Consider the following 27,590-nt stretch of genomic DNA (forward strand, 5'->3'; position numbering starts at 1 on the left):
GCAGAATGCTAACCTGTACATTATCCAGGACGTTGGGGATAGACGGCAACTTACACAAGCTTGTGCATATCCGGGGGCACGTTCTGGATCCCCACCTCCCCGCCTCTGTGCCCACGCGTTGGCTGTGATTACCAGCATGAAGTGGGCTTGCCCCAAGCGGCTGCGGTTTCTCTCCATTGTTAAGGGAGGAGGCACCAGCCTGGTGCGTTCAGGGGAAGGAGAGGACTTAAGTATGCAGAAGGAAGAGAGCACCGCGGCATCTCCCTGCACACGCTGGCTGGTGCCGCTGGTCTTTCCCACTCACCAGAAGACCCGAGGGAGCAGCCGTAGCTCGAAATGTAAACCCTGCAGGGCTGGGGCCCCTCATCCTGTGGGGGGAAGCCCCAGACTATCCGGTGCCCCTCGGCAGTGCTCGGGCTGCACGTGACCTCTCCTGGGGAGGCATCATCTCAGGTTTGATGTCAGAGCCCAGTGGGACCCAAGGTCAGGGCTGATCCACAGAGGATGAAGGAAAAGTGACCCCAGTTCCCATTTTAGCAGATGCACCAGAGCTGAGATGGGAGTAAGGATTAAGGTGCTCTGGTGTCCAGGACATTGGGAGAGACAAACCTGTTCATCTTATTTTTCAGAAAAAAAAGGGGAACACCCTGCTGAGGTCTTGGGGAGCCATCGGCTGGCTTCACAGCCTCCTGGGGGTGGCCAAGAGTGGCATCCCCCGCGGGGATGCCAGGCTGGAGGGGCCGGCTCGGGATGCAGGTGGAGCTTTGCACCCTGCAGCTCGCGGTTCTCCCGTCTACAAATGGTGTTGGCTCCAGCAGCTTTGCCACACCTTGGAAGGTTCTGGAAAGCGAATCCTGCATGAAGGCTTGAAAATCTTTGCTTCCTCCTTTGTTTAGGATGTCCTTTCAAAGAGCTAGCTCATTAATCATTTATGTTTTTAATTTTGTGTCTTGCACACCCACGGGCTACATTGTCAGCAATCTGGTTACCCGCATGCCTGCCCCCTGTCCCCTCCTCTGTGCCCAGGCAAAGTGGGTCGTGAAAATGCCCAGTTGGGGTAAATTTCATCCAAGCAGGAGGAATTCCATTTATGTAAAAATAGATGGGAAAAGCGTTCAGGCTCAAGCAATCTTTGCCAAGACCGCATCGACAGGACTCCAGAGAGGATGAGCAGAATTCAGACGTACGTGGTGCCCAGCTCCAGCGGAGGAGACAGTCGGTCTTTGCCCAGGCGGCCAGGGCGGCAGCGGATTCCACGTGGGCGCTGTCCCTTCAGCACCTCCAGCACCATCCTCTCCCCGGAACCTGCAAGCCCAGCCCCTTCTCTGGTCTCCTCCAGGCAAGTAACCTCAAGGCCTCCCCAGTGTCCCACGTCACTGGGCTGCACTAAGCGACCAGAGAACATGAAGATTGTACTGCCAGAACTGGCTGCTCCTGCCGATCAAGGCCAGCTCATCTGTCCCCAAAGTCCTCTGGTGGGCTCCCTCCCCAGCAGAAAGCGAACCACAGGGGCTGTGACCGCCTACTGCCCGGGCTCCCCCGGGCTTCCCGAACTGTCCTTCTCCCTGGAGCCTGGCGCAGAGAGGGGCCCAGAGTCAATGGTAGTTGGAGGACAAACTGAAGCACATCTGGGTCACTGCCAGGGAGAACCCACAGGGTAACCCTGCCCATATGGTGCAGGTCACAGAGCAGACTCGGTGCCCTCCAGAACCCATGCCTGTGCTCTCCCTCAGGTGCAGGTGCAGTCCTGCTGGGTCATGACTCCAGTCTCACAGGCTCGGCACTGGAATGGTGGGACCAAAAGTGAAAAACCGAGGCCAAGCCAGGCGGCTCATGCCTGTAAGCCCAGAGTTTTGGGAGGCTGAGGTGGGCAGACTGCTTGAGCCCAGGAGTTCGAGACCAGCCTGGGCAACATAGAAACCCTCTCTCTACAAAACTTCAAAAATTATCCAGGCTTGGTGGCCTGCCTGTGATCCTAGCTGCCCGGGAGGCTGAGGTGGGAGGACCGCTTGAATCCAGGAGGTCCCGGCTGCAGTGAGCCATGATGGCACCACTGCACTCCACCTTTGGTAACAGAGAGAGACCCTGTCTCAAAAAGAAAAAAAAATTAAAAATTAGCTGGGCTTGCTAGTGCATACCTGTTGTCTCAGCTACTCAGGAGGCTGAGGCAGGAGGCTCACTTGAGCCCAGGAGTTGGAGGCTACAGTGAGCTGTGATTACACCACTGCACTCCAGCCTGGGCAACACAGCAAGACCCTGTCTCAAAAAAAAAAAAAAAAAAGGAAAGAAAAAGAAAAGAAAAGAAGAAAGAAAGAAAAAATTAATTAATTAAAAACAAAAATGAGGGCCAGGAGCAGTGGCTCATGCCTGTAATCCCAACACTTTGGGAGTCCGAGGTGGGTGGATCATCTGAGGTCAGGAGTTCGAGACCAGCCTGGCCAACATGGTAAAACCCCGTCTCTACTAAAAACACAAAAATTAGCCAGGCGTGGTGGCAGGCACTTGTAATCCCAGCTACTCGGAAGGCTGAGGCAGGAGAATCACTCGAACCCAGGAGGTGGAGGCTGCAGTGAGCCGAAATCATGCCACTGCACTCCAGCCTGGGCGGCAAGAGCAAGACTCCATCTCAAAAAAAAACAAAACAGGCTGGGTACAGTGGCTCATGCCTGTAATCCCAGAACTTTGGGAGGCCGAGGCAGGTGGATCACCTGAGGTCGAGAGTTCGGGACCAGCCTGACCAACATGGAGAAACCCCGTCTCTACTAAAAATACAAAATTAGCCGGGCATGGTGGCGCTCGCCTGTAATCCCAGCTACTCGGGAGGCTGGGACAGGAGACTCACTTGAACCTGGGAGGTGGAGGTTACAGTGAACCGAGATTGCATCATTGCACTCCAGCCCGGGCAATGGTGCGAGACTCCATCTTAACAACAAAAAACAACAACAACAAAACAAAACAAACAAACGAACAAAAACCCCAGGAAACCAAGCATGGGTAGTGACTTGAGAGACATATGAGCTTCCTCTGGCTGCCCTCCTGTGTGGGGCTGTCAGCAGCGGGATCGGGGAGGCGGGGGCTGCCACAGTGAGTTTGTGCAGGACGGCTACATGGTGCTGGTGGCCCCGGCGGGTTGTGGCCCCTGCTAGAACAGGCCAGATTTTATGCTCTTTTGACGCTGTGCTGTCATGGGTGGGATCTGTGCCCGGGTGCTCAGCTTCGCCTGCGTTCTGAGGGCCTCGGCACCAGTGACAATAGCCCCTGCGGACGCTGGAAAGCAGGGCCTCCCAGGCCACCACCCCGTGCCTCCCAGTGGAAATGGAGGGAGCTGCTTCCCCGTCACTGTGCCTTCAGAAAAACAGACGACCCCACAGAGGCCTGGAGGAACAAGATTTAATCTGGGGAAATGAGGAGATGAGGAGAGACAGGTTCTCAGTCATCTCACCTGGGCCCGTGCCTCCCGGTGGAAACGGAGGGAGCTGCTTCCCCGTCACTGCATCTTCAGAAAAACAGACGACCCCACAGAGGCCTGGAGGAGGAACAACATTTAATTTGGGGAAATGAGATGAGGAAAGACAGGTTCTCAGTCATCTCACCTGGGCCAGAGCTGCTACGGGTTTAATTCTGTAATTTGGGCGACAGGAGGTGCCTCCCCAGACAGGGAGGCCCAGCCCCCGCAAAGGAATTTTACATTATTAGGAGGAGGAAGGGCTGTATTTATCCGCTTGTGGGGGAGCAGGGGAGTGAGGAAAAGATTTAAGATATGAAAGTATTGATTTGTTTTAACATCTTACACTAAAGTCAATAAAAATTTAATTTACAGTTTTTTCTAAAGGACCAAGGCTCTCAGTAAGCTTCCCTAGCCCCTGGCAAGCCGGCTAATTGCATGAGGGAGTTGACTTGTACTTCCCAGCCACCAATAATACCGTCAATTGAGGAGCCCGTGGTCAGCTGTGACGGCTGGGGAGCTACGGTGGCTCCGGAGGCATCCGGAAAGGGCAGAAATCCACCTGTAGCTCTGGGCCCTCGAGGGAACTCTCTGCTTGATGCTGTGCCGTGGCATCCCCAAACCCCATATGTTGTCATCTCTGGTCCACAGGTGTCACAGGTGGCCTCCCACACGCCCCCTCCTACGCCTTCAGGCAAATGGAGAAGCTGTGGCAATCGTCCCCGTTCTGTGGCAGATATATCGTGAGGAACGCAGGCGCCATGCTCACTCGTGGGAGAGACCAGGCCCCACCGTGGATCTACACATCCAGACTCCCTGGCACCTCGACGCTACCCAAATGCTTTCCTCATCAAGGCCTCCTCGCTCCTGAGACCTGGCCCTGCCACATGCTCCAAGACCACCGATCCCTCTGCCCCCGTCCTCCCTTCCTGGGCACACGGCCACCCCCACATCCCTGAGCAGGCAAGGAGCTCTTGCATTTGCTGTCTCCTCTGCTCACCAGGATGGCAGACACTGCGTCTTCTCAGGGAGGCCCTGACGCCGGGACCCCTCCCCACCTTCTCTGGAGCTGGTCCTCATCCCGATGGGAAACTGTTTTGCCTGGCGCTGCTGCCCCACTGCACACTGAGCGCACAAGGTGTGGGGGGAGGGGTGGGCACAGACACTCACAGCCCTACCTAGCCCAAGGAAGGTGCATGTCAACCTGTCAGATGACAGATGGCCACTTTGACCTGGGGCTGGACGTCGCTGGAGCCTCCAGCCAGATGTGGCCTCAGTCACAGGCCTGGGGCTTGTGTGGCTAAGGGCTGCCGGGGAGACCCCAAGAGGACATGGGCAGCTGGAGCTCAGGACTAGCGGAGCGGCCAGACGTCCTGCCCATGCAGGCTGCATCTGTGCCCTGGCTGCCCGCCCACCGACGTCCTGCCCACGCTCACCAGGGCCTTGCTTGGCCAGATGTCCAGTAGGCTTTGGGCGGGGCCATCCAGCCTTGGCAAGGCCCATGGGCTGTCACGGCCCTCCCCACCCCACATCCAGGACAAGGTCATCTAGCGCCATACCAGGTGGATGGTTCAGAAAGGCTGGGTTCTCCAAGCTGCACACCAGGGGCTGCACAGAGCTGAAGTCCGGCCAGTCCCAAGGCTCCCAGGGCGGCCCGCTGCCCCACACCCTCCGGCAAACACGAGGGCGCCACCCTCGGCACCCAGCAGGATCTGCCTCAGCCCCTGCAGAGGGCGGCGCTGGTGTGGGCTGTAGAGAGTATGGCCCGCAGGCAGCCGCCATGGGCCTGCCCGAGCTGAGTGGCTTTCAGCAGACCAGGCGGCCACTCAGGCCTGCGTGGACTGGATGTGTCCCCAGAATCCACATGCTGAAACCCTCACTCCAGTGTGATGGTGTTAGGAGAGGGGGCCTTTGGGGGCAACTGGGTCAGGAGGGTGGAGCCCTTGGAAGAGGACCAGCACTGGGTCCCTTTCTCTGCTTCGTGCCATGTGGGGACATGGGAAGGCATCGTCTGCAAGCCAGGAAGCCGGCCCTCACAGAACCAAGTCTGCCCGCTCCTTGATCTTGACCTCTGGTTTCCAGAACTGTGAGAAATAAATTTCTGTTGTTTAAGGCCCCAAGTCAGTTACTCTGTTGTAGTTGCCCAAGTGAGACAGAACCTATTGCTACTCAGACAAGTGGAGAGAGTTGGCCCCCACCCCACAGGAGGGTGGGGATAGGAGCGAGACAGTGAGAGCCTCATTCTGAGAGGGCGTCGGGAGGAGGGCAGGAAGGTGCCCAGGTGAGTCCAGTTCCCGGCTGGGACACGCCCCTCTTCCCTGGTCTCTTGCGGGAAGGTGCCCAGGTGAGTCCACTTCCCGGCTCGACACGCCCCTCTTCCCTGGTCTCTCGCGGGAAGGTGCCCAGGTGAGTCCGGTTCCCGGCTCGGACACGCCCCTCTTCCCTGGTCTCTCTCGGGAAGGTGCCCAGGTGAGTCCAGTTCCCGGCTGGGACACGCCCCTCTTCCCTGGTCTCTCTCGGGAAGGTGCCCAGGTGAGTCCAGTTCCCGGCTCGGACACGCCCCTCTTCCCTGGTCTCGCGCGGGAAGGTGCCCAGGTGAGTCCAGTTCCCGGCTGGGACACGCCCCTCTTCCCTGGTCTCTCTCGGGAAGGTGCCCAGGTGAGTCCAGTTCCCGGCTGGGACACGCCCCTCTTCCCTGGTCTCTCTCGGGAAGGTGCCCAGGTGAGTCCAGTTCCCGGCTGGGACACGCCCCTCTTCCCTGGTCTCTCGCGGGAAGGTGCCCAGGTGAGTCCAGTTCCAGGCTCGGACACGCCCCTCTTCCCTGGTCTCTCGCGGGAAGGTGCCCAGGTGAGTCCAGTTCCCGGCTGGGACATGCCCCTCTTCCCTGGTCTCATGCGGGAAGGTGCCCAGGTGAGTCCAGTTCCCGGCTCGGACACGCCCCTCTTCCCTGGTCTCTCGCGGGAAGGTGCCCAGGTGAGTCCAGTTCCCGGCTGGGACACGCCCCTCTTCCCTGGTCTCGCGCGGGAAGGTGCCCAGGTGAGTCCAGTTCCAGGCTCGGACACGCCCCTCTTCCCTGGTCTCTCACAGATCCTCCCACTGGTTGAATTGAAGACAGCATGATGTGTCCATCCCTGCGGCTGGGATGAGCTGGCCCCATCCTGGAGACCAGCCTTTTGCTTAATCCCACTTCCTGGCATCCCACCTACACAGATGAAATCCACTTAGGTCAGTTGCTCTCACCCAGGGGTTTTGTTCCCAAGGGAGCATCTAGCGAGTCTGGAGACAGTTTTGGTTGTCACAGCAGAGGGGCAGATGGTATGGCACCCAGTGGGTGGAGGCCAGGGGGGTGGGGGGGCACCAGGCACCCTGCAGGGCACAGGGCAGCCCCCACAGAGCACAGTGTCATCCAGCCCAAATGCCAGTCATGCTGACATTAAGAAAACATGGTGTAAGGCCAGTCACGGTGGCTCACACCTGTAATCCCAGCACTTTGGGAGGCTGAGGTGGGCGAATCACAAGGTCAGGAGTTCGAGACCAGCCTGGCCAACATAATGAAACCCCGTCTCTACTAAAAATACAATAAATTAGCTGGGCATGGTGGTGGGTGCCTGTAATCCCAGCTACTCAGGAGACTGAGGCAGAAGAATCGCTTGAACCCAGAAGGCGGAAGTTGCAGTGAGCCAAGATCACGCCACTGCACAGCCAGGGCGACGGTGCAAGACTCCGTCTCAAAAAAAAAAGAAAACATGGTGTAAGTTAACAATGTCCTTTCTTAAAATGCAAATAGGACGGGTGAGGTAGCTCACACCTGTAATCCCAGCACTTCGGGAGGTCAAGGTGGGTGGATCACCTGAGGTCAGGAGTTGGAGACCAGCCTGGCCAACACGGCAAAAACCTGTCTCTACTAAAAATACAAAAATTAGCCGGGCGTGGTGGTGGGCACCTATTATTCCAGCTACTCGGGAGGCCGAGGCAGGAGGATGGCTTGAACCCTGGGAGCGGAGATTGCAGTGAGCTGAGATCGCGCCATTGCACTCCAGCCTGGCGACAAGAGCGAGACTCCGTCTCAAAAAAATAAAAATAAAAAAAAAAAAAGCAAATAGTTCTGGTATGTTAGCCATTCACATTTTAGCATGAAACAGCATAAATAAATGGACTTCCTCCCAAGAGTTCCTGAATACGTAAGCCAAGGGCCGAGGATCTTCATGAGAAAGGAGCCAGGAGTCCGGGCACTGGGTGGGGGAGCACCCAAGGAGTGAGGTTGGGTCGGGGCAGCAGTGGAGTTCAGCAAAGGAACCCTGGGCGTTCTGCATTGCTGCTTCCTAGCCTGATGGAAAAATGCTGCTTTTACATCATCGCAGGACACTGGAGCCATTGCTGTGTTTCACTCACCGTGAGCTTAGTTTGTGTGGCTCTGGGCAGCTGCAGGCTCTCTCCGCACCTCCGCCTCTTTACCTGGGATGTGGGGGTGCTGACCGTAGACAGACGATCGATCGTGGTGATGGAGGAAGGGCACGAGGTTTGTAAAGAGTCTCCAGCGGTGGCAGGAGGAGGCGTCACGTGAGCGGGAAGGTGAAGATGCTGAGTCAGCTCCTGGCTGCCCCATGGGTACCGCACCCCGCTGTGTGCCACCCGCCTCACACCCAAGATGAAGGCCTGGGTGTCGGGAGATGCAGAGTAAAGACAGGGCAGTGGGAGGCGGTTAAGGCCCCTAAGGTGCCAGAAACCCCCACCCCTGGAGGCAGCCACAGCCTCCGGGGAGGGCGGGGCCACAGGGAACCTTTTATACTTAAAGGTTCCTCCCCACACCCTGAAGGGTAAAAGGTTTACAGAGACTAGGAAATGGAGAGAGGAGATCTTACAGCCTCCCACCGTGGGACTCAGTGGATTTCTCCTTCCCCCTCGCCCATTCCCTCCAACTGCCCAGTTCAGCATCACCCCCTCCCCCCAGGCAGCTGAGCCCTGGAACCCCACAGCTGGCAGCTGGCTTGGCCTGACCTGGCTTCAGACAGTGGCTGGCAGGATCCTCATAGCCAGAGCCTGGGGCAGAACTGCCAGCCCCTCCCCATGACAGGCTGTGTGGCAGAGCCTGGGGCTCCTTCCCCCTACATGTTCAGGGAGTGGGCAGGGCAGGGGGCATGGGTTCCTGCCCCTCCAACCCCTCCAGGCTGGTCCTGCCTGGGAGCTCTGCCTCCTGCCACACCTACGGCTCCAGTCCTGTCCCTGCAGGAGGCCCACAGGCTCTTAGGAACTGTTGTCCTGCAGCAGGAGGCCTGCAACCAGGCCCCACGTCTGGGCAGGGGATCCAGGGGCAACGGCTTCCTTCCTGCTCCCACCCCACACCATCCAGGGCCCGGACCCTCTCTCCCCTCCTCTGGGTGTTGGTGCCTCCTGCCCCTGCCTCGGAGCCCCCACAGACCAAGCCAGGGCCCTGATTTGGGGCCGCTGACCCCACCTGCATCTGCTCTCCATCCTGGAGCTGTTCTCAGCCTCACACATCCTCCCCAGGGTCTTCCCCACCTCCCCCAGCCGACCCCCAAAGGAAGATGCCAGAGCGGCATGAAGCCAGGAGATAAGCCAGACCTCACAGCTCCTCCAAAGACCCCTGACGCTCCTGGTTGACCCTCTCATGGGGACGGGGCTTCTCTCCCCTCAGCAGAGCCAGGAGCTGCCTCAAGGCCCATGCACCTGCCAGTCCAGCCTGTCCCCCGGGCTGCCTTCTCCCTCCCTGGCTTCCGGACAGGGACCGTTGCCCAGTGCTTCCTGAGTCCAGCCACCTGGTGGGCACCCCCAGAGACTCAGCCCTGACTCCAGGTGGCCAGCCGGCAGCACAGGTACAGCCAGATGCCCGACACACAGACATGCAGGCACAAATGAACAGACGCACGAGCACATACATCCTGACCGTTTCCAGGGGCTCCAGGACACCCCGCCAAGTTCTCCCCTGCACCCCACACAGCCACCTACAGGTATGCACAGTTCACCCAGGTCACACACACGCACCAGGGTATGGATGTAACCCTGTGCCTGCAGCCCCACTCCGGGACACACTAAGTCACCCACAAGGACAGTCATTCCCACAGTCACAGCACATGGGAAATCCCCGGGGTCCCATTGTGGAGGCCTGACCGGCTGCCGCAAAGCCCAGCCCCTTGGCAGGGAGCCCAGAAGCCGCTGCTCAAACCCAGGACTGCCAGGGGCACCCAGGCCCTTCCAGCCACGCTGGGAACCTGCAGTGGGGTGGGAAGGTCCTTCCTGCCTGGGTTACAGGAGGGCACCGGGAGCCCAGGAGAGACAAGGGCAAGGGACAGATGGCATTCGGCCACTCAGCAGGGCCCCACAGCCTCTCGAGGCCTCAGGAATTTTTCAGTGATGTGCAAAGTGCAGACCGAAGCCGCCAATAGGGTGTCTTGGTGGATCCTGTTTTAAATTATTCACCAACCCGGCCGGGCGCGGGGGCCCACGTCTGTAATCCCAGCACTTGGGAGGCCGAGGTGGGCGGATCACGAGATCAGGAGATCAAGACCATCCTGGCTAACACAGTGAAACTTCATCTCTACCAAAGATACAAAACTTAGCCGGGCATAGTGGCGGGCGCCTGTAGTCCCAGCTACTCGGGAGGCTGAGGCAGGAGAATGGCGTGAACCCAGGAGACGGAGCTTGCAGTGAGCAGAGATCGCACCACTGCACTCCAGCCTGGGCGACAGAGCGAGACTCAAAAAAAAAAAAAAAAATTATTCACCAACCCAAGTAGGGTGGAGCTCCTTCCGCCACCCATGCCCTCCCTGACTTCAGGACCTGCTCTGGGGTCTCAGCGGCCCCAGGACTGACCCTGAGTCCCAGTGGCCGCCAGTCAGAGCCACTCTCTGGGCCTTGGAGCCCCCTTCAGCCAGACAGCAGCCCAGGTGTCCAGCCAGCTGCAAGCATCCATCAACACCCCGCTGGGGCCCTGAGGCTGCACGGTCCCAGCCTTGCAGGGCTCCAGGGCACTGTCTGGCTGTGGTCCCCTGCCCTCACCCCGGCCACCGCCCTCCAGCTGTCCTCAGGCTCCCCAAGCCGACACCCACGGAGCGTTCTGTCCTGATCCCAACCCCAGTGAGCTCTGCCCCTCCCCACCCCCCTACCCCCACCTGCTATGGGGAAAAACCCACCCTCCTCTGGGCCCCAGGGAGCAGCTAGAGCTCACACCTCCACTGCAGCCCCTGTTCAGGGAGCTGGAGAGGCAGCCGCAGAGGCCGCGTGAGGCCGTGGTTTCCTTTCATCCTGGCCCGACCCTCAGGGCAGGTGCCACACAACCCCCTTTCGCCGATGGAGAAGGGGCACCGCGGCATCTCTGGCCCCATTGCCCGGCCTCAGGTGCCAGAGCTGGGACCCCACCCCTCGCCTTCCCCGCTGCTCTGCCGCCTAAAGCCTCGGTTCACAAAGCACGGTCCAGGCCCCCGGGGCTCCCGAGAACCTTCGAGAAAGCCCCAAGGTCAAAACCCGTTTTCACAATAATGCCGAGGCTTCTCGCTCCCGTCCTCGCTTGGACAGTGGAGTTCTCAGAGGCCATAAGAGGTGTGACACTCCCCTGCTTTCTCGTGTCTTAAATATTCACACGTTTAGTTTCTAGCACACCAAACAGTGGCAGATGCAACCTCCCTGACATTTAACACTGTGCAAGGGTCCTAACACGAAAGCTCTGAGCATTACTGTCCTGGAGGCAACGCAGAGCTCTGCCCGGTGTCCCCCCAGCCCCCCTTCCTGATTAACGAGCATAGCTTGCTTCCCTGGGTCTCTCACCCGCCAGTAGCTCCTCCTGCCCTCGGTGGGTCTCTCACCCGCCAGAAGCTCCTCCTGCCCTCGGTGGGTCTCTCACCTGCCAGAAGCTCCTCTGCCCTCGGTGTGGGTGGCACCAGAACTCCCCAGAGACCGACGGCTGGGGACCCCAGGGCAGCTTTGGCCAAGCCCCTGCCCTCCCCAGAGCTGACAGTGGGCTGGACACAGGGTATCCCTTGTCCGGCATCCAGCAGGGCAATCCTGGCACCCTGTGTGTGCTGCCCCCACCCACGATGGACACCAGGAGCCCAGTCCCAGATCCTGGCCTCCTCCAGCCACTGCCGGTCCCCACCCCACAGCCCCCTACCTGAGCACAAGGGGCGCAGCAAGGCCCGGAGCCCTGCCAGGCATCAGACCCAAGGACTTGGGCCTGACTTCATTACCCCAGAAGGGGAGCCGAGGTCACAGACCCTCCCTGGAGACCCACCCTCCAGGCTAACACTGCCAGGACTCTCATCTGCTGGGGACCCCAGTGGGAACAGGGAGTGCTCCCATCTCTCTGCCCTCCCTGTGCTCCTCCCCACCCCAGAAACACACCCACCTGGAGGGGGCACTGTGGCCCCAGCACAGACCATGGCAGTCAGGCTGGGCTTGCCCCCCACCAGCAGTGCCTGGGTGACCAAGGCTGCCAGAGTCATCCAGAGTTAGCAACTGCAACTGGGACATGGGGGTGAGGGGACCCCTGAGCACCTCAGGGACCACCCAAGGGGGATTCCTGCAACTCCAGCTGGGGGCTGTTTTTCACTTTTGTCCCATCTCAGGCTGGCAAATTTCTCCCATTTGGCCCCAGTTCTAGCCAGATCACGTGTGAAAGGACAACTTCCTTCCAGACAGGCCCTGCAGGTCCCACTAGGCCCCTCCCATCTATGTGGCCCCACAGAGGCCCAGGATGGGCCGGGGTCCATCAGGAACACCTGTGTCCTTGGGCAGGGCCACCAGGTAAAACACAGGACACCCAGTCAGATCAGAATTTTAGATAAATAAGGAGTACCACTTTTGTGTAAATATGCCCCAAATATTTTACACTAAACAATTATTTGATATATGTCCAAAGTCCCGACGTGACTGTGTCCTGTATCCCCTCCTTGGAGGCCTCGTGGCTCTGATGTTCGTGGGTTCAAATCCTCCCCATCTGGGGCCGTGGGCTGCCAGCACCACCTAGGGGCCCAAGCTCCCTGGTTGCTCCACTCTTCCTCCCATTCTACCTCCCTTTTGTGTGGGTTTGAGGGACCCCACTTTGGGAATGGAGGGAGACACGAGCAGGCCCTCCAAGGGTGCCCCCAGACAGTGCCCCCATCACCACTGCCTGTCACCTGGGCTGCCTCGTTTCCATCCTCACCTAGCACAGTGGGTCCAACATGCCCCAAAGGTATCAGGACCTCAACCCTGGAATCTGTGGCTGACTCAATGTGGCAGGAAAGGATCTTGAAGATTTGGTTGAGGATGTTGAGATGGGGGTAATCCCAGATTATCCCAGGTGGGCCCTAAATGCAGTCACTTGCATCCTCATGAGAAGGGGATTTGACACAGAGGAGGAGAGAGCAGTGTGGCGACAGAGGCAGAGACTGGAGTGACGCAGCCACAAGCCAAGGGGTGTCGGCGGCCACGGCAAGGGGTGAAGCAGGGAACCGATTCTCCTGGGGCCTCCAGAGGAGCAGAGCCCCATCGACACTTTGATTTCGGCAGGGAGGCTGGTTTTGGCCTGACCCCAGGAGGCCTCGCCATTTGCCGTCATTGGTAGCAGCATCCCTAAGAGACTAACGCACTATGAGGCCTTGCGGTCAGCCTGCCTGCTCTGCGGAACCCTCCGAGTCAGGTACCCGGCTGCAGGCTGGGAGCTGGGGGCTGGGTGACAGAGAGGCCTGCCTCAGTACTGTGTACAGGGTCAGGGAACCTGCCCACCCTCCACCCCACCCTCCCTGCATCCTCAGGGAACCTGCCCATCCTCCACCCTGACCTCACCTGCATCCTCAGGGAACCTGCCCACCCTCCACCCCACCCTCCCTGCATCCTCAGGGAACCTGCCCATCCTCCACCCCACCCTCCCTGCATCCTCAGGGAACCTGCCCATCCTCCACCCTGACCTCACCTGCATCCTCAGGGAACCTGCCCACCCTCCACCCGACCCTCCTCCGCATCCTCAGGGAACCTGCCCATCCTCCACCCCACCCTCCTCTTCATCCTCAGGGAACCTGCCCACCCTCCACCCCACCCTCCTCTGCATCCTCAGGGAACCTGCCCACCCTCCACCCCACCCTCCTCTGCATCCTCAGGGAACCTGCTCACCCTCCACCCCACCCTCCCTGCATCCTCAGGGAACCTGCCCACCCTCCACCCGACCCTCCTCTTCAACCTCAGGGAACCTGCCCACCCTCCACCCCACCCTCCCTGCATCCTCAGGGAACCTGCCCACCCTCCACCCGACCCTCCTCTTCAACCTCAGGGAACCTGCCCACCCTCCACCCCACCCTCCCTGCATCCTCAGGGAACCTGCCCACCCTCCACCCCACCCTCCTCTTCATCCTCAGGGAACCTGCCCACCCTCCACCCCACCCTCCCTGCATCCTCATGGAACCTGCCCACCCTCCACCCTGACCCTCCTCTGCATCCTCAGGGAACCTGCTCACCCTCCACCCCGACCTTCACCTGCTGCAGCATGACTGGCTGTGGGCCGGGGCCACTTTCCCAGAGCAGGGAAGGGTGGAAAGGAGCTGTCCTCCCCTCTCCCCACCCCTCCAGTCTTCCCAGCCAAGGTCGGGGCAGGTTCTAGCCCAGAGAGACCAGGGAAGACCCAAAGCCCCCATCCCACTGACTGAAGTCACCAGCCTCCCGGGTTCGGGGGCTGGAGTTCCTACAACCATGTACAGAGGGCCTGGACCTGGGAGCAGGATGGATAGGTACAGGCTGCAGCCACAGGTGACCGGCTTAGCAGGAGAGTGAGACCAGGCGTGCGGGGCCAGGGGAAGAATGAGTGTGTGTGTGACAGTCACTCCCGGTGGAGGAGCCCTCAGCTCTCATGCGGCCCGGAGAGATCCCAAAACCCGCAGCCTGGTTCTGTGGATCTGAAGGCACCATTCTCTGCCCTGAGTAGCCATGGAGAAGCCCCTCACAGCCACCCAGGCCACCTGGTCTTCGGATGGGGTCTTGCTGCTGGGCCACGGCCTGGGGGACACCAGGCACTCCTCACCGAGCGCTCAGCGCTCACCCTGTGCAGCGCAGAGGACCACTCTTGCAGGCCCACCGCCCACCCTGGGGTCCCCGGGCAGGGAGTGAAGGATGCTGGGCCGGCCACTTGGGCAGGGAGGGGGTCCGGGGAGCGTGGGCGGGGGCGGGGGCGGGGGGTGCGGGGCCCACCCCCCAGCAGCAGGCGCACACGGCTCTGGGGTCGCTCAGTTTATTGGTAAAACGGGCACTGAGCGTGGCGAGCGCTGGGCGCGGAAGCCTGGGGCGGGGGCGCCTTTCCTCTTGAAGAACTTCCACTGGACCTTGATGGCGAGCATCCAGTCGCTGACCGAGGGCCTCTGGCAAGCGGAGGTGCAGACATGCGCCTGGCGGGGGTGCGGGGCGCCGGAGCGGCGCGCGGGGCGGGGGCGGGGCGGGGGCCGGGCCGGGGTTCGGAGCGCGGCGCCGCCGGGGAGGGTCGCGCCGCGGGCGCCCGCGCTTCACTTGCCCGCCTTCTGCGCCTTCTGCGCCGACTTGGTGACCTTGCCGGCGCCGCCGCTCTTCTTCTCCACGTTCTTGATGACGCCCACGGCCACCGTCTGCCTCATGTCGCGCACGGCGAAGCGGCCTGGGGGGCGGGGGGCGGCGTGTGAGCGGGGCCGGAGGACTTGTCCCCCCCACAACCCCAGGGCTCTCGCCGGGCGGGGGCGCAACCGCGGGAACGAAGCCGGGTCGGGAACGTCCTCGGAACACGCTTAGAGCAGAGCGCGCCCTTGTGAAGACTGGCCGGCCTCGCCGGAGTCCTGCCTGGGCGGCTGCTCCACGGTCTGCAGGGCGGCCACGGGGCGGGGGCAGCCCTAACGCTGCCACTGGATGACTGCGGGCCTTCCTCACTCGCGGGGCCTCCCTCACTTTCGGGGCCTCGTCTGCACACAGGACCTACCCCAGGTCGTCTGGGCAGGGTCACCTGCACTCAGTGACACGGAGGCCGTGGGTCTCCTGCCATGCTCTGGGCCAAGCTCCGCAGGAAAGGGGGCCCACTGCTGTCCCCAGCGCCCCATCCCCGCAGTCCTCTGCCCTCAGCCTGGATCAGCCGCAGCCTGGGGGCTGCACCTCCCCGGACCACCCCGGCTCACCGAGAGGCGGGTACTGGGAGAAGCTCTCCACACACATGGGCTTTCCCGGCACCATCTCCACGATGGCCGCGTCTCCAGACTTCAGGGACTTGGGGTTGTCCTCCAGCTTCTTGCCAGAGCGCCGGTCAATCTTCTCCTTCAGCTCCGCAAACTTGCAGGCGATGTGGGCTGTGTGGCAGTCGATGACCGGGGAGTAGCCGGCGCTAATCTGCCCCGGGTGGTTCAGGATGATGACCTGTGAGCCGAGCCACAGGCGGCCATCAGGCACATCGGCGGTGGGCACCGGGAGGGCGCCAGAGCGGGGCTGGGAGGCCCAGTCACCGGCCCCCCTGCACAGGCTCCTGGGCCCGGAGTGCTGACTGGAGGAGGCTCAGGCTCTGAGGACCCAGCCCCCAGACCTGAACCTCAACATCCTCATTAAGCAAAAGATAAACAACTGAGATTCATTGTTTCGAAGGGGCAGGGGCAGCACTTACACGGCCAACCCCAGCTGGAACTAAGGTGGGGGGGTGACAAAACTGGACCTCAATTCCTGTGTTTCAGTTGTATCTCAATAAAGCCACTTTTAAAAATCATATGAAGAGGCCGGGCATGGTGGCTCACGCCTGTAATCCCAGTACTTTGGGAGGCTGACGCACGTGGATCACTTGAGGTCAGGAGTTCGAGACCAGCCTGGCCAACATGGCGAAACCCCGTATCTACTAATAATACAAAAATCAGCCAGGCGTGGTGGCGCATGCCTGTAATCTTAGCTACTTGGGAGGCTGAGGCAGCAGAATCACTTGAACCCGGGAGGCGGAGGTTGCAGTGAGCCGAGATCGCGCCACTGCCCTCCAGCCTGGGCAACAGAGCGAGACTCCGTCTCAAAAAAAAAAAATAAATAAATCATATGAAGAGGCCAGCAAAGAGGGGGCAATGAAGACTGTAGAGAATAAAAGTATGACAGAGATGTCTCAGGCAGTAAGTTAACAAAAGCAGTTTTCCAGGACGAATGTAGGACCTCAAAGGCTGGGCATCCCAGCAGTGCAGCGTGGAAGACAGACCCGGGATTGCACATAGGCTGGGAGCCACAGGGCCTCCACCCCTCCCAGAACTGATTGATCCCCTCGTTGAGTGCTCGGTGGCCCCCTCGGTGGAATGCGGGTCCCTTTTCTTTTTTTTTTTTTTTCTTTTGAGACAAAGTCTCGCTCTGTCACGCAGGCTGGAGTGCAGTGGTGCAATCTCAGCTCACTGCAACCTCCACCTCCCAGGTTCAAGCGATTCTCCTGCCTCAGCTTCCTGATAGCTGGGACTACAGGCACGTGCCACCACGCCTGGCTAATTTTTGTATTTTTAGTAGAGACAGGGTTTCACCATGTTGACCAGGATGGTCTTGATCTCTCGACCTCGTGATCCGCCTGCCTCGGCCTCTCAAAGTGCTGGGATTACAGGCGTGAGCCACTGCGCCCAGCCTGAGGGTCCGGTTTTCTCCCCACGCCAGGCCACCTGCCGACAGCAGCCTCACCCAGGACAGTCCTGCTGCTGTCCAGCAGGCGCCAGCCCCCTGGACCCGGCGCAGCCCCCCACCTGGGAGGTGAACTGAGCAGCCTCCTGCGGCGGGTCAGACTTGCTGTCCCCGCACACGTTGCCCCGCCGGATGTCCTTCACCGACACGTTCTTCACATTGAAGCCGACGTTGTCGCCGGGCAGAGCTTCGCTCAGAGCCTCGTGGTGCATCTCCACTGACTTCACCTCAGTGGTGATGTTCACTGGCGCAAAGGTCACCACCATGCCCGGCCGCAGGATGCCGGTCTCCACCCGGCCCACGGGCACGGTGCCAATGCCTGCAGAGGGGAGGGGGTGTGAGGGGAAGGTGGGGCCCGAGGGGATGCTGGGGCAGGATATTCGGGGACAGAGCCTGGAAACCAACAAAGCCTGGGACTGGATCCCCCCAGCAGGCCTGGGGGTTGGGGCCACATGGGCGGAGTGCAGGGGAAGGGAGGCCAGGGACAAGGCAGACACAGAGATTCTAAGGGAAGTGGGGACTCTCCCACCCAGCTGGGGAAATAAGAGGCTGAGCAGCAGAGCTCCCAGGAAGCCAAGGAAAAGCCACAGGGACAGAGAAGGGGGAGGATGGGCAGAGAGGGGCTGTCTGAACCTGGGGTCCCATCCTTGCCCCCAGAGAGCACTTTCCCTCACAGGAGGCACTATGGGACCCCTCCTTTGTCTGAGGACTCCTCCCTGTGAGTGTGGGCGGGGCGACTGACTGCTTCTGCCTGGGGCCTGGTGGCCCTGCTCCCTGCTCCCTGCCGGCCCTGCTCCCTGCTCCCTGCAGGCTCTCTGGGCCCCACTTGGATGCTGCAGGTCTCTATCATTAAAGGGGCCTCTCAGCCACATGCAGCACAGGCACAGCGGCACCTGAGTGTCCCTGGCATTTCTCATGGATCTGCTTATACCAATTGTGCAGCTGCCACATGGGGGTCTTGTCCCCCCCAGGCTACTGGGTCTCCACCCTCACCTCCCAGGGCTGTGAGGGAGGCCCGTTGTAGCCTCCAGCCGACTTCACTGAGGCCGGTGGCTGTGCTCTGTGCTGGGGTGAGCATGATGCCCCCACGCTACACACAGAGATGCCTGCAACATCTTTGGCTGCAGCCCACTGGCTGGGGGTCTCCTATCAGTGCCCTTCTCTGGGGTCTCAGATTTGTTTATGGTTTCTCTTCTTGGTGGGATGGATGGATGGATGGATGGATGGGGAGGTGGGTGGATGGATGGATGGATGTATGAGTGGGGTGGTAGATGGATGGGGAGGTGGATGGAAAGAAGGATGGGTGGGGAGATGGATGAGTAGGGAGATGGATGGATGGATTGGTGGATGGATGGATGGATGAGGAGGTAGATGAGTGGACGGACAGAAGGATGGATGGGTAGGAAGGTGGGTGGATGAATGGATGGATGGGGAGGTGGATGGATGGATGGATGGATGGATGGATGGATAGATGGATGGATGGGGGGATAGATGGATGGATGGATGGATGGATGGACGGACGGACGGGGAGGTGGATGGATGGATGGATGGATGGATGGATGGATGGATGGATGAGGAGATGAATGGATGGATGAGATGGATGGATGGATGATGGAGGGAAGGATGGCTGGGTGGGCAGATGGATGGATAGAGAGGTGAATGGGTGGATGGGGAGATGGATGGATGGATGGATGGATGGATGGATGGATGGATGGGGAAGTGGATGGATGGGGAGGTGGATGGATGGATAGGTGGATGGGTGGATGGACAGAAGGATGAATGGGTAGGGAGATGGATGGATGGATGGGGAGGGATGGATGGATGGATGGGTGGATGGGTGGATGGATAGAAGGATGGATGGGTGGGGAGGTGGGTGGGTGGGTGGACGGATGGAGAGATGGATAGATGGATAGATGGATGGATGGATGGATGGAGAGAAGGATAGATGGGTGGGGAGGTGGGTGGGTGGGTGGGTGGATGGGTGGATGGATGGATGGGTGGAGAGGTGGGCGGGTGGATGGATGGATGGATGCAGAGGTGGGTGGATGGATGGAGAGAAGGATGGATGGGTGGGGAGGTGGGTGGGTGGAAGGATGGATGAGTGGGGAGGTGGGTGGGTGGATGGATGGATAGATGGATGCATGGATGGATGGATGGAGAGGTGGGTGGATGGGTGGATGGACAGAAGGATGGATGGGTGGGGAGGTGAGTGAGTGGGTGGATGGATGAGTGGGGAGGGGGATGGATGGATGGATGGATGAAGGATGGATGGGTGGGGAGGTGGGTGGATGGATGGATGGATTGGGAGGTGGGTAGATGGGTGGATGGACAGAAGGATGGATGGGTGGGGAGGTGGGTGGGTGGGTGGGTGGTGGATGGATGGATGGGGAGGTGGATGGATGGATGGTTAGATGGGGAGGTGGGTGGATGGATGGATGGATGGATGGATAGAAGGATGGATACAAGGATGGATGGGGGGAGGTGGGTGGATGGATGGATGGATGGGGAGGTGGGTGGATGGACAGAAGGATGGGTGGGTGGGGAGGTAGGTGAGTGGATGGATAGATGGATGGATGGGGAGATGGATGGATGGATAGAGAGAAGGATGGATGGGTGGGACAATGGATGGATGGATGGATAGAAGGATGGACGGGTGGGGAGATGGATAGATGGATAGATGGATGGATGGATGGATGGATGGATGGATGGATGGACAGAAGAATGTATGGGTGGGGAGGTGGGTGGATAGATGGATGGATAGATGGATAGATGGATGGATGGATGGATGGATGGATGGATGGATGGATGGACAGAAGAATGTATGGGTGGGGAGGTGGGTGGATAGATGGATGGATGGATGGATAGATGGGGACATGGATGGATGGAAGGATGGATGGATAGGGAGGTGGGTGGATGGATGGATGGATGGATGGATGTACAGAAGGATGGATGGGTGGGGAGGTGGGTGAGTGGATGAATGGATGGATGGATGGATGGGGGGATGGATGGATGGATGGGGAGATGGATGGATGGATAGAAGGATGGATGGGTGGGAATAGATGGATGGATAGAGAGAAGGATGGATGGGTGGGGAGATGGATGGATGGATGGAGAGGTGGATGGATGGATGGATGGACAGAAGGATGGATGGGTGGGGAGATGGATGGATGGATGGAGAGGTGGATGGATGGATGGATGGATAGAGAGAAGGATGGATGGTTGAGACAATGGATGGATGGACAGAAGGATAGATGGGTGGGGAGGTGGATGGATGGATGGAAGGATGGATGGATGGATAGAGAGAAGGATGGATGGGTGGGACAATGGATGGATGGATGCATGGATGGATGGATGGAGGGATAGAGAGAAGGATGGATGGGTGGGACAAGCAATGGATGGATGGATGGATGGATAGAGAGAAGGATGGATGGGTGGGGAGATGGATGGATGGATGGAGAGGTGGATGGATGGATGGATGGACAGAAGGATGGATGGGTGGGGAGGTGGATGGATGGATGGAGAGATGGAGGGATGGTTGGATAGAGAGAAGGATGGATGGATGGGACAATGGATGGATGGATGGATGGATGGAGTGAAGGATGGATGGGTGGGGAGATGGATGGATCGATGGATGCATGGATGGATAGATAGATGGATGGAGAGGTGGATAGAATGGATGGATGGATGGATGGACAGAGGATGGATGGGTGGGGAGGTGGGTGGATGGATGGATGGATGTGGGATGGACTGTCCCCCAGAAAGTGTGTGGTAAGGGGAGAGATTGGAGACAGCCCAGTCTTGAGATGCCTTGTAGGGGCCCCTGGTCTAGGGCAGGCAGAGCTGGCCAGGCAGGAGCTCCAGCACGGCACCCTTGCTCACCGCCGATCTTGTACACGTCCTGCAGTGGCAGGCGCAGGGGCTTGTCCGTGGGGCGCGTGGGGGGCAGGATGGTGTCCAGGGCCTCCAGCAGGGACACGCCGCTTGCGTTGCCCTCCTTACGCTCCACCTTCCAGCCCTTGAACCACGGCATCTGGACCAAAGGGAGAAAATCAATCCGTTAAGAGACATTGGTGGCCTCCCCACCCTCAGGCCTCCCCAGGGTGCTTCCAGGAGTACTGCTGTTCAGGCTAAACTTGCCTCATGCCCTTTGAGATGAGGAATTTCCCCACCCTGCTCCTCCCCAGCCCATAGCCCCAGCATCACAGGGACTCTGGGAAGGAGATCCCTCTTAAAAGGAGGAGGACAAAGAGGGAAAGCACCCTTCCCAGCCCAGGCTGCTCAGGAGTTGCTGACACTGTGAACAAACCCCCAGTCCAGCCCCAAGTCCCCGAAACCCCGGGCCCCTGACCATCAGCTCCAGGCAGGGCAGATGACTTGACTAGGAGGATGCTGAGTCTGGCCAAGGGCCAGGCCAGGGACAGAGCTGGAGGAGGAGCCTCGCCCCACCCTAGCTTCTGGACACTATGCTGCCTCCGAGCTTGGCCCAGCCTTGTCTGGAGCTTCTCCTAGTGTGGCCCCCACTCCCATCCCATGAAGCCTCCCTCTGGGCCACCTGCCACAAACAGGGAGCAGGGGAGGGGGCCGGCAGCACAGTGCCCCAGCCCCCCAGGGCCTGTGTAAGCACGGGCCACCTAGCAGCTCAGGCCAGAGGGGAGTGCAGGGTCCCTGATGGCTGGAGGCCTCCCTGGGGAGGGGAGAATGGCGTTCGCCACATGATACCCCGTGAGGAAAATGCCATCACAGGTAAACAACACCCAGCCTCGTGAGATGGAGGCGGAGCTGGGGGAGTCCCTCTCAGTTCTGTCCCCAGACCTCAGCTCCAGGCTCAGTGCTGCTGGTCTGTCTCCCTGCTGTCTCTAGACTCCACACCTGCACCCTCACTGTGGGCAGCGACAGTGCTGGCAGAGCCTAGTGGCGGCCATTCTGGGGTCTCCTCTGGCTTGGAGAACCCTGGGAACAGTCTCAGGTTCTGCAAGTGTCTCCACGCGTCACCTCCAGCCAAGGCAGAGTCCCTGGGCTACAGACTGTTCGCACGTTGAGCTCCCAGGTGACCAGCCAAGAGCCAACCCTTGGCCATCCCAGCAAGCCCAGAAGCATGCACACTTCCCAAAGCCCAACCCTGCTCCAAAATCCCAGGGGAGGCAGCCAGGGAGGCCCCCATGGCCCAGCCCAAAGCCCCTGCATGGTGTCCAGGACCAGGACAATGGCCTGGCAGAGATGAAACTGACCGCCCCCATGGCAGGGCTCTGGAGACCAAGCACATGGGCCTGGTGCTGGAGGCCGCTGCCCCTGCTGTGTTGACATCATGGATGGGCCCTGGCCCCGGCCAGCCGCGTGGGAGGCTGAGTGTAGGAGCAAAGCCCGGTGCTGAGGGGGATGGGGCTCCCCGCCGGGCCCTGAGCCAGTTAGGGAAACCCAGCAGGTTTCGAGGGGAACCTGCATTTCCCGGGGACAGGCCCTCGACCTCCCCCTGCCACCTGCCGGTGCCTCGCTCTGGGCCAGGGGGTCCAGCCAGCTCCCGTGGCCCGCCCCGCTCTAGCTGCCACTCACGTTGGGGGAGGGCTCCAGCATGTTGTCGCCGTGCCAGCCGGAGATGGGCACAAAGGGCACGGTGGCCGGGTTGTAGCCGATCTTCTTGATGTAGGCGCTGACTTCCTTGACGATCTCGTCGTAGCGCTTCTCGCTGTAGGCCGGCTCCGTGGAGTCCATTTTGTTCACGCCCACGATGAGCTGCTTCACACCCAGCGTGTAGGCCAGCAGGGCATGCTCCCGCGTCTGCCCGTTCTTGGAGATGCCCGCCTCGAACTCGCCCACGCCCGCCGCCACGATCAGCACTGCGCAGTCCGCCTGCCCGGCAGGGGACACAGTGAGCCCTGCCCCGCCTGCCCGGCAGGAGACAGAGCGAGCCTGGCCCCACCTCACTTCCAGGCCTCTCCAGGCAGTGGGCTGGGGCCTGAGCAGCCCACTGGGGCCTTGGGGAGGGAGGCATGGGGGTCCCCACTTCAAGGGCAGCATGGGGGCTCATCGCCAGGCCCTGGGTCAGGGGACCGAGGTTCAGCCCTGGCTCCACCACCAGTGGGCTGTGTGTCCCTGGACAAGTCACTCAGCCTGTCTGCTCCTGTTCCTCACTTGAGGACAGATTGAAGTCACAGTTATCAAAGCAGTTTGGAGGTGGTGGCATGTGTCCTGCTGTCTGCAGGGTGCTGTGTCTGGGGTGTCCATGCATGTCTGTGAGTGCCCTGAAATGTCATACAGTCTACACCTGGCCGGTGGCACCTCTGCCCACTGCTCACTGTCCCCATCCTGGCCTCCAACCCCTCCATGTATGAAGGTGTGTCCATGTTCCCATCTGCCCCCGTCTATCTGGGGACTCTGATACTGGCTGGGTGTCTTCACAGGCACTGGTTCAGATGCCAGAGCACTGGATTCATCCTTAGGGGGGCTCTGAGCCAGACTGGGTGAGGGTGGCCCAGGTGAGGGGTCCCCTGCCCTCACAGGAAGCACTGGAGACCCCACCATCCCAGTGACCCCAGGGGCCCCCAGTGTCCCTTGAAGGGTGCAGCGGCCTCTCCCCCAGCCCCACCTGCTGTGCCCTGCTCACCTGGGATGTACCCGTGATCATGTTCTTGATGAAGTCCCGGTGGCCGGGGGCATCAATGATGGTGATGTAGTACTTGGTGGTCTCGAACTTCCAGAGGGAGATGTCGATGGTGATGCCGCGCTCACGCTCCGCCTTCAGCTTGTCCAGCACCCAGGCATACTTGAAGGATCCCTTCCCCATCTGGAGCGGGTGATGGTCACGGCTGAGGGCAGGACCCGGGACCCAGGAGTCCCTGGTGGTGCGAGCTGCTTGTTACAGCAGAGTGGCCGCGAGAGGCGGGAGATGGGCTCCAGCACCCCCTTGCTCCCCGCCGGGGTCCTGGGACGCCGGCCCCCTCCGTCGGGACCCCACACCCAGACCCCGCCCCCCAGGGCCGGCCTCCGCACCTGCTCCGAAATGGGCGCGGCTATGCACGTCCACCAGCAGGTGGCGCAAGGGCCTGGGAGTCGCTCGCTCTACGAGCGAAGCCACCAGATGGGATAAACCCCTCCCGGGCGAGGGCTCCCCTTTATCTGAAGCTGCGGACGCCCCCAGATCCCTTCCTCAACCAGAAGCCAATAATACCACCGTGTTTGGGGCTGTCGGATAAATAACCCTCTGTGTGTGTGTTTTTTTTAAGGTAAGGAGAAAGGAAAACGGAATGAGGTCAGGAGGAGGGCCTGGCGAGGCAGCTCCTTCCCGCTGCTCCAGCCTCCCCAACCCTCTGAGGCTTCTCCTCCCCTTCCTCGCTCTGCCGGACACGGGAAGCTGGGGGGCCTCGGCCAGTGAGACCCCCACAGAAGGGGATGGGCTGCAGTCAGGGCAGCAGCGGCGGTCACTACCCAGCTGGGCAGAACTCCTCGCCAGGGCCTCGCACAGACAGGACTCTGCCCTCCAGGAGGCTGCCCAGTCTGGAGCAGACCCAGATGGGACCCAGCTGGGGCCTGAAACAGCGGCCCTCTGAAACCTCCGCCTCCTCCTGACAAGGCCAGGTAAAGGGTGACGCAGCCCAAACTCAGGGGTGCAGCTCAGAGCACCCCCCAACCCCGCCAGGGCAGAGGCTCAGCCCAGGACAGTGAGTGCCCCCACCTCGGGCCCTGGCCTCCGCCCTCATCATCCAGCTGAGAGCTCCCACAGGCCCTCCCAGGAGTGGGCTTCTCCCCAGAGTCCTGGGTGGGGGATGGGGACCAGAGAGCAGACCCCGTCTCATGACCGCTCCCCACCACCGTCTCAGCCACCAAAGAGGAATCGATTCAAAAGGTCAGCTAGGGGGTCACCTCATCCAGGACCCCCACCCCAGGGCTGCCCTGGACAGCAGCCCTCCACAGCCCAGCACAAGAAAATGGAGCAGACGGGCCGGCTGCCCATCAATCAGCTATTAATAGTAGCGTGCGCCCTGGCAGGGCCCTAGGACAAGTGAGGGCAGTACCATCTCCAGCCCCAGCCTTGGCCCTGGGGGAAAGGGGGCAAGGCTCCAGAGCCCTCCAGCCCCAGCTCAACATGGCAGAGTTCCAGAGCCTTCTGCAGACCCTCCCAGGTCACCTCCCTCACCACAGGGCAAGTCCGGCAGCTCGATGGCCACCCCTCCCCCACCAAGCTCCCCCTAAGAGAGAGGCTGCCCCACCAGACCCTCTGAGGCCTGAGTGCCCCACAGCGGGGGTCCCTCCTGCCCTGGAGGAGGTCACCTGAGCCCCATGCCCTGGGGCTGGGAGATGCCAAGCCTGGCCACCACGGGAGTTGGGGGTTCCTTCTCAGGGGGTCAAGACCATAGCCTGGGGAGCTCACCTCAGCCGCCTCCTTCTCGAACTTCTCAATGGTCCTTTTGTCAATACCTCCGCATTTGTAGATGAGGTGGCCCGTGGTGGTGGACTTTCCGGAGTCCACGTGGCCGATGACCACGATGTTGATGTGGGTCTTCTCCTTGCCCATTTTGCTGGGAGTGTGAGGGGCTGGCGGGACCCGGGGTGCTCTGGCTCAGGGCGAGGGGGGCTGCAGTGATTCTGTGGGGCCAGTGGTGGTGGGGAGACCGGTGATGGGGAGCCCCAGGGGGAGACACCAGCAGAGACTGTCCTGGCACAGGCTGGGCACGCATCCCTGCCCACAAACCAAGCCCCCATGTTTGGTGGGGAGGGAAGGGCCCCCACCCACAGCTGGGCCTGGCCAGGGCAAGCAGAGGCTGTGCACTGCCCCCACCCCACACTTGAGCCCAAACAGCCCCATCTGCTGTAAATAACTGGGCATTGGAGCCCGCGGGCTGCTCCTTGGGAAGGGGTTAGCCACCATTTGGAGAGACCACGCAGTGCCAGGCTGGGTACGTCCGTGACCAGCAGAGCCGGGTGATGAGTCACCTGCCCAGCGCTCCAGGGCCCTGTCCTGCACACGCGCTCCCCTCCCCGGCGGCAGGGCCAGGGACACGGCGCCCCACCCCCACCCGCTGCCACCGGGGAGAGATGGCCACTGCTCCCCACTCCCCTCCTCAGGCAGGGACGGCGCCATCTTCCCCTCATCCCTGCCCGGCAGGCTGGGCCAGAGCCCCGACGGAGATGCACTGCCCAGATTAGGGACCCAGAATAGCTCTAGGCACCCCCCTCCCGGACTCTCACAGGGACAGACAGCGGCCGGGAGGTGGGGGTCCCTGTTCCAGCCTGAGGAAGGAGGACCCAGCCCTGCCGAGCCCAGCAAGTGCCAGGTGGAGATGCTCTCAGCCCCGTGGGGGTATAAGGGGCACCCTCCCTCCCCCTCCCCTCTGGTCAGGGCCCTGGGTCACAGCCCTGTCCCATCACAGAGGTCAGTGGAGAAACCCACGCTGCTCCTCGGGGACAGGTGGCTGGGGGAGGGAAAGAGGACAGAAGCCACCCTAGGGTGGGAACACGGGTGGGGGTGGGGAGGCCAGGGCCCCCAGATCTCACCACCTCCCTCAGCGTCCTCTGGCCCAGCGCCCCGAAGCCCGACCCCCATCAGCCCCCGGCACTGAAGACCCTGCCCCCAGCCCGCAGGGTCCCCGCGGCCCCAAGGTCACGGCTACGGGGCGATCGCCGCCCAGGACCCGGCCCCGCCGCCCCGCGCCGCCCCCAACCCCGGGCCCAGCCCGGCCGACGCGGGGACCCCCGGAAGCCGGAATCCGGGCGCGCGCGGGGGCGGGTGCGGGGCCCGGCCACCCTCTGCCCCCTAGGACCGGCCCCGGGGGTCCCTCTCCGGAAGACGGGGGCGGGGGCGGAGGCCCGGGGGCCGAGCGTCCTTACCCGGAGCCGAGGTCTCAGCCAGAGGGACTGGCGGCGCCGGCGCCGGCGGTTTTATCTCCGGGAGGGGGTCCACCTATTGACGGTGGCGGCGCAGTGCACCGCGCCCTGCAGCACGCCAATGCGGAACCGCGCGGGAGGGGGCGGGGCGCGGACGCGCGCGGGCGGGCGCCACGGGGACGCGAGGGGATGCGGGAGGCGCGGGCTGCAAAGACGGACGCGGGAGGCGGGAGAGAAACGCGCAGCGGGCGGGGGCGGGGCGGGGGGCAGGGCAGGGAGGCGGCGGGAGGGAGGGACGGGGATGGAGACGGCGCGGGGAGAGCGCGGCAGGCCCGGGAGACGGGGCGAGAGCCGGCTCAGGGCAGGAACACGCTTGAGCCGCGAAAAGCGGTCCCCTGGGACAGGGCAGACGCCGAGGACCGGAGCCGGCAGGCGGGGGAGGGGAGCAGGTGGGCTGCAGCCTGGGTGACGAGCCTGGGGCTACCGGCCCCTCCCCGGCCCTGCTCATGGGGGACGCCCAAGAACCAACGAAGCCCGGCTCTGAGGGGCTCTCCCTAATGAGGCCCGGGGGTGCAGGCCTCAGGGTGGAACCCCGGAATCTGCTGGTTTCCAGTCCCTGTCCTCACGTGCCTGCCCTCCTGGGCGCACCATGACAGGCCCCGAGGATCCAGCGCAGAACCACCCTCCCCCTGAGAGGCTGGTCTCC

At 61.3% G+C, this 27,590-nt stretch overlaps 2 protein-coding genes across 4 annotated transcripts; both read right to left on the reverse strand.

Moving 5' to 3' along the window:
* Positions 1-861: 861 nt before the first annotated feature.
* LOC129529063 (collagen alpha-1(I) chain-like) lies at positions 862-13,253 on the reverse strand. 3 transcript variants are annotated; one of them, XR_008674440.2, is made up of 3 exons: positions 7,838-13,253; positions 3,443-6,647; positions 862-1,305 (listed from the first exon to the last, which is right to left on the reverse strand). XR_008674440.2 is itself a non-coding variant. In XM_055372667.2 (2 exons), exon 2 carries the CDS (start codon positions 6,640-6,642, stop codon positions 5,611-5,613), a length of 1,032 nt encoding a protein of 343 aa, XP_055228642.1. In that variant the 5' UTR covers positions 6,643-6,647; positions 7,838-13,253; the 3' UTR covers positions 3,380-5,610. The 3 variants fall into 3 exon arrangements, 1 of the variants encoding a protein (XP_055228642.1); XR_010132346.1 differs by lacking the exon at positions 862-1,305 and having other exon boundaries at positions 3,380-3,526; positions 5,005-6,647; XM_055372667.2 differs by lacking the exon at positions 862-1,305 and having other exon boundaries at positions 3,380-6,647.
* Positions 13,254-14,643: 1,390 nt separating this feature from the next.
* Positions 14,644-27,094, reverse strand: EEF1A2 (eukaryotic translation elongation factor 1 alpha 2). Its single transcript, XM_055372668.2, has 8 exons — positions 26,888-27,094; positions 25,431-25,645; positions 23,667-23,846; positions 22,616-22,912; positions 20,945-21,095; positions 17,128-17,384; positions 15,562-15,796; positions 14,644-15,053 (listed from the first exon to the last, which is right to left on the reverse strand). The coding sequence occupies exons 2-8, from the start codon at positions 25,572-25,574 to the stop codon at positions 14,926-14,928; spliced, it is 1,392 nt and encodes a 463-aa protein (XP_055228643.1). The 5' UTR covers positions 25,575-25,645; positions 26,888-27,094; the 3' UTR covers positions 14,644-14,925.
* Between the last annotated feature and the right edge of the window lie 496 nt (positions 27,095-27,590).

Source organism: Gorilla gorilla, chromosome 21, assembly GCF_029281585.2.
Source record: "Gorilla gorilla gorilla isolate KB3781 chromosome 21, NHGRI_mGorGor1-v2.1_pri, whole genome shotgun sequence".
Taxonomy (NCBI): Eukaryota; Metazoa; Chordata; class Mammalia; order Primates; family Hominidae; genus Gorilla; species Gorilla gorilla.

Coding starts and splice junctions, on each gene's coding strand:
- LOC129529063 (XM_055372667.2), bottom strand. CDS start 6,642: ATGCCAGGAAGTGGGATTAAGCAAAAGGCTGGTCTCCAGGATGGGGCC.
- EEF1A2 (XM_055372668.2), bottom strand. CDS start 25,574: ATGGGCAAGGAGAAGACCCACATCAACATCGTGGTCATCGGCCACGTG. Junction 21,096..22,615: donor TGCTGGAGCCCTCCCCCAAC/GTGAGTGGCAGC, acceptor CCTTTGGTCCAG/ATGCCGTGGTTCAAGGGCTG. Junction 15,054..15,561: donor CTCCCAGTACCCGCCTCTCG/GTGAGCCGGGGT, acceptor CCCGCCCCCCAG/GCCGCTTCGCCGTGCGCGAC.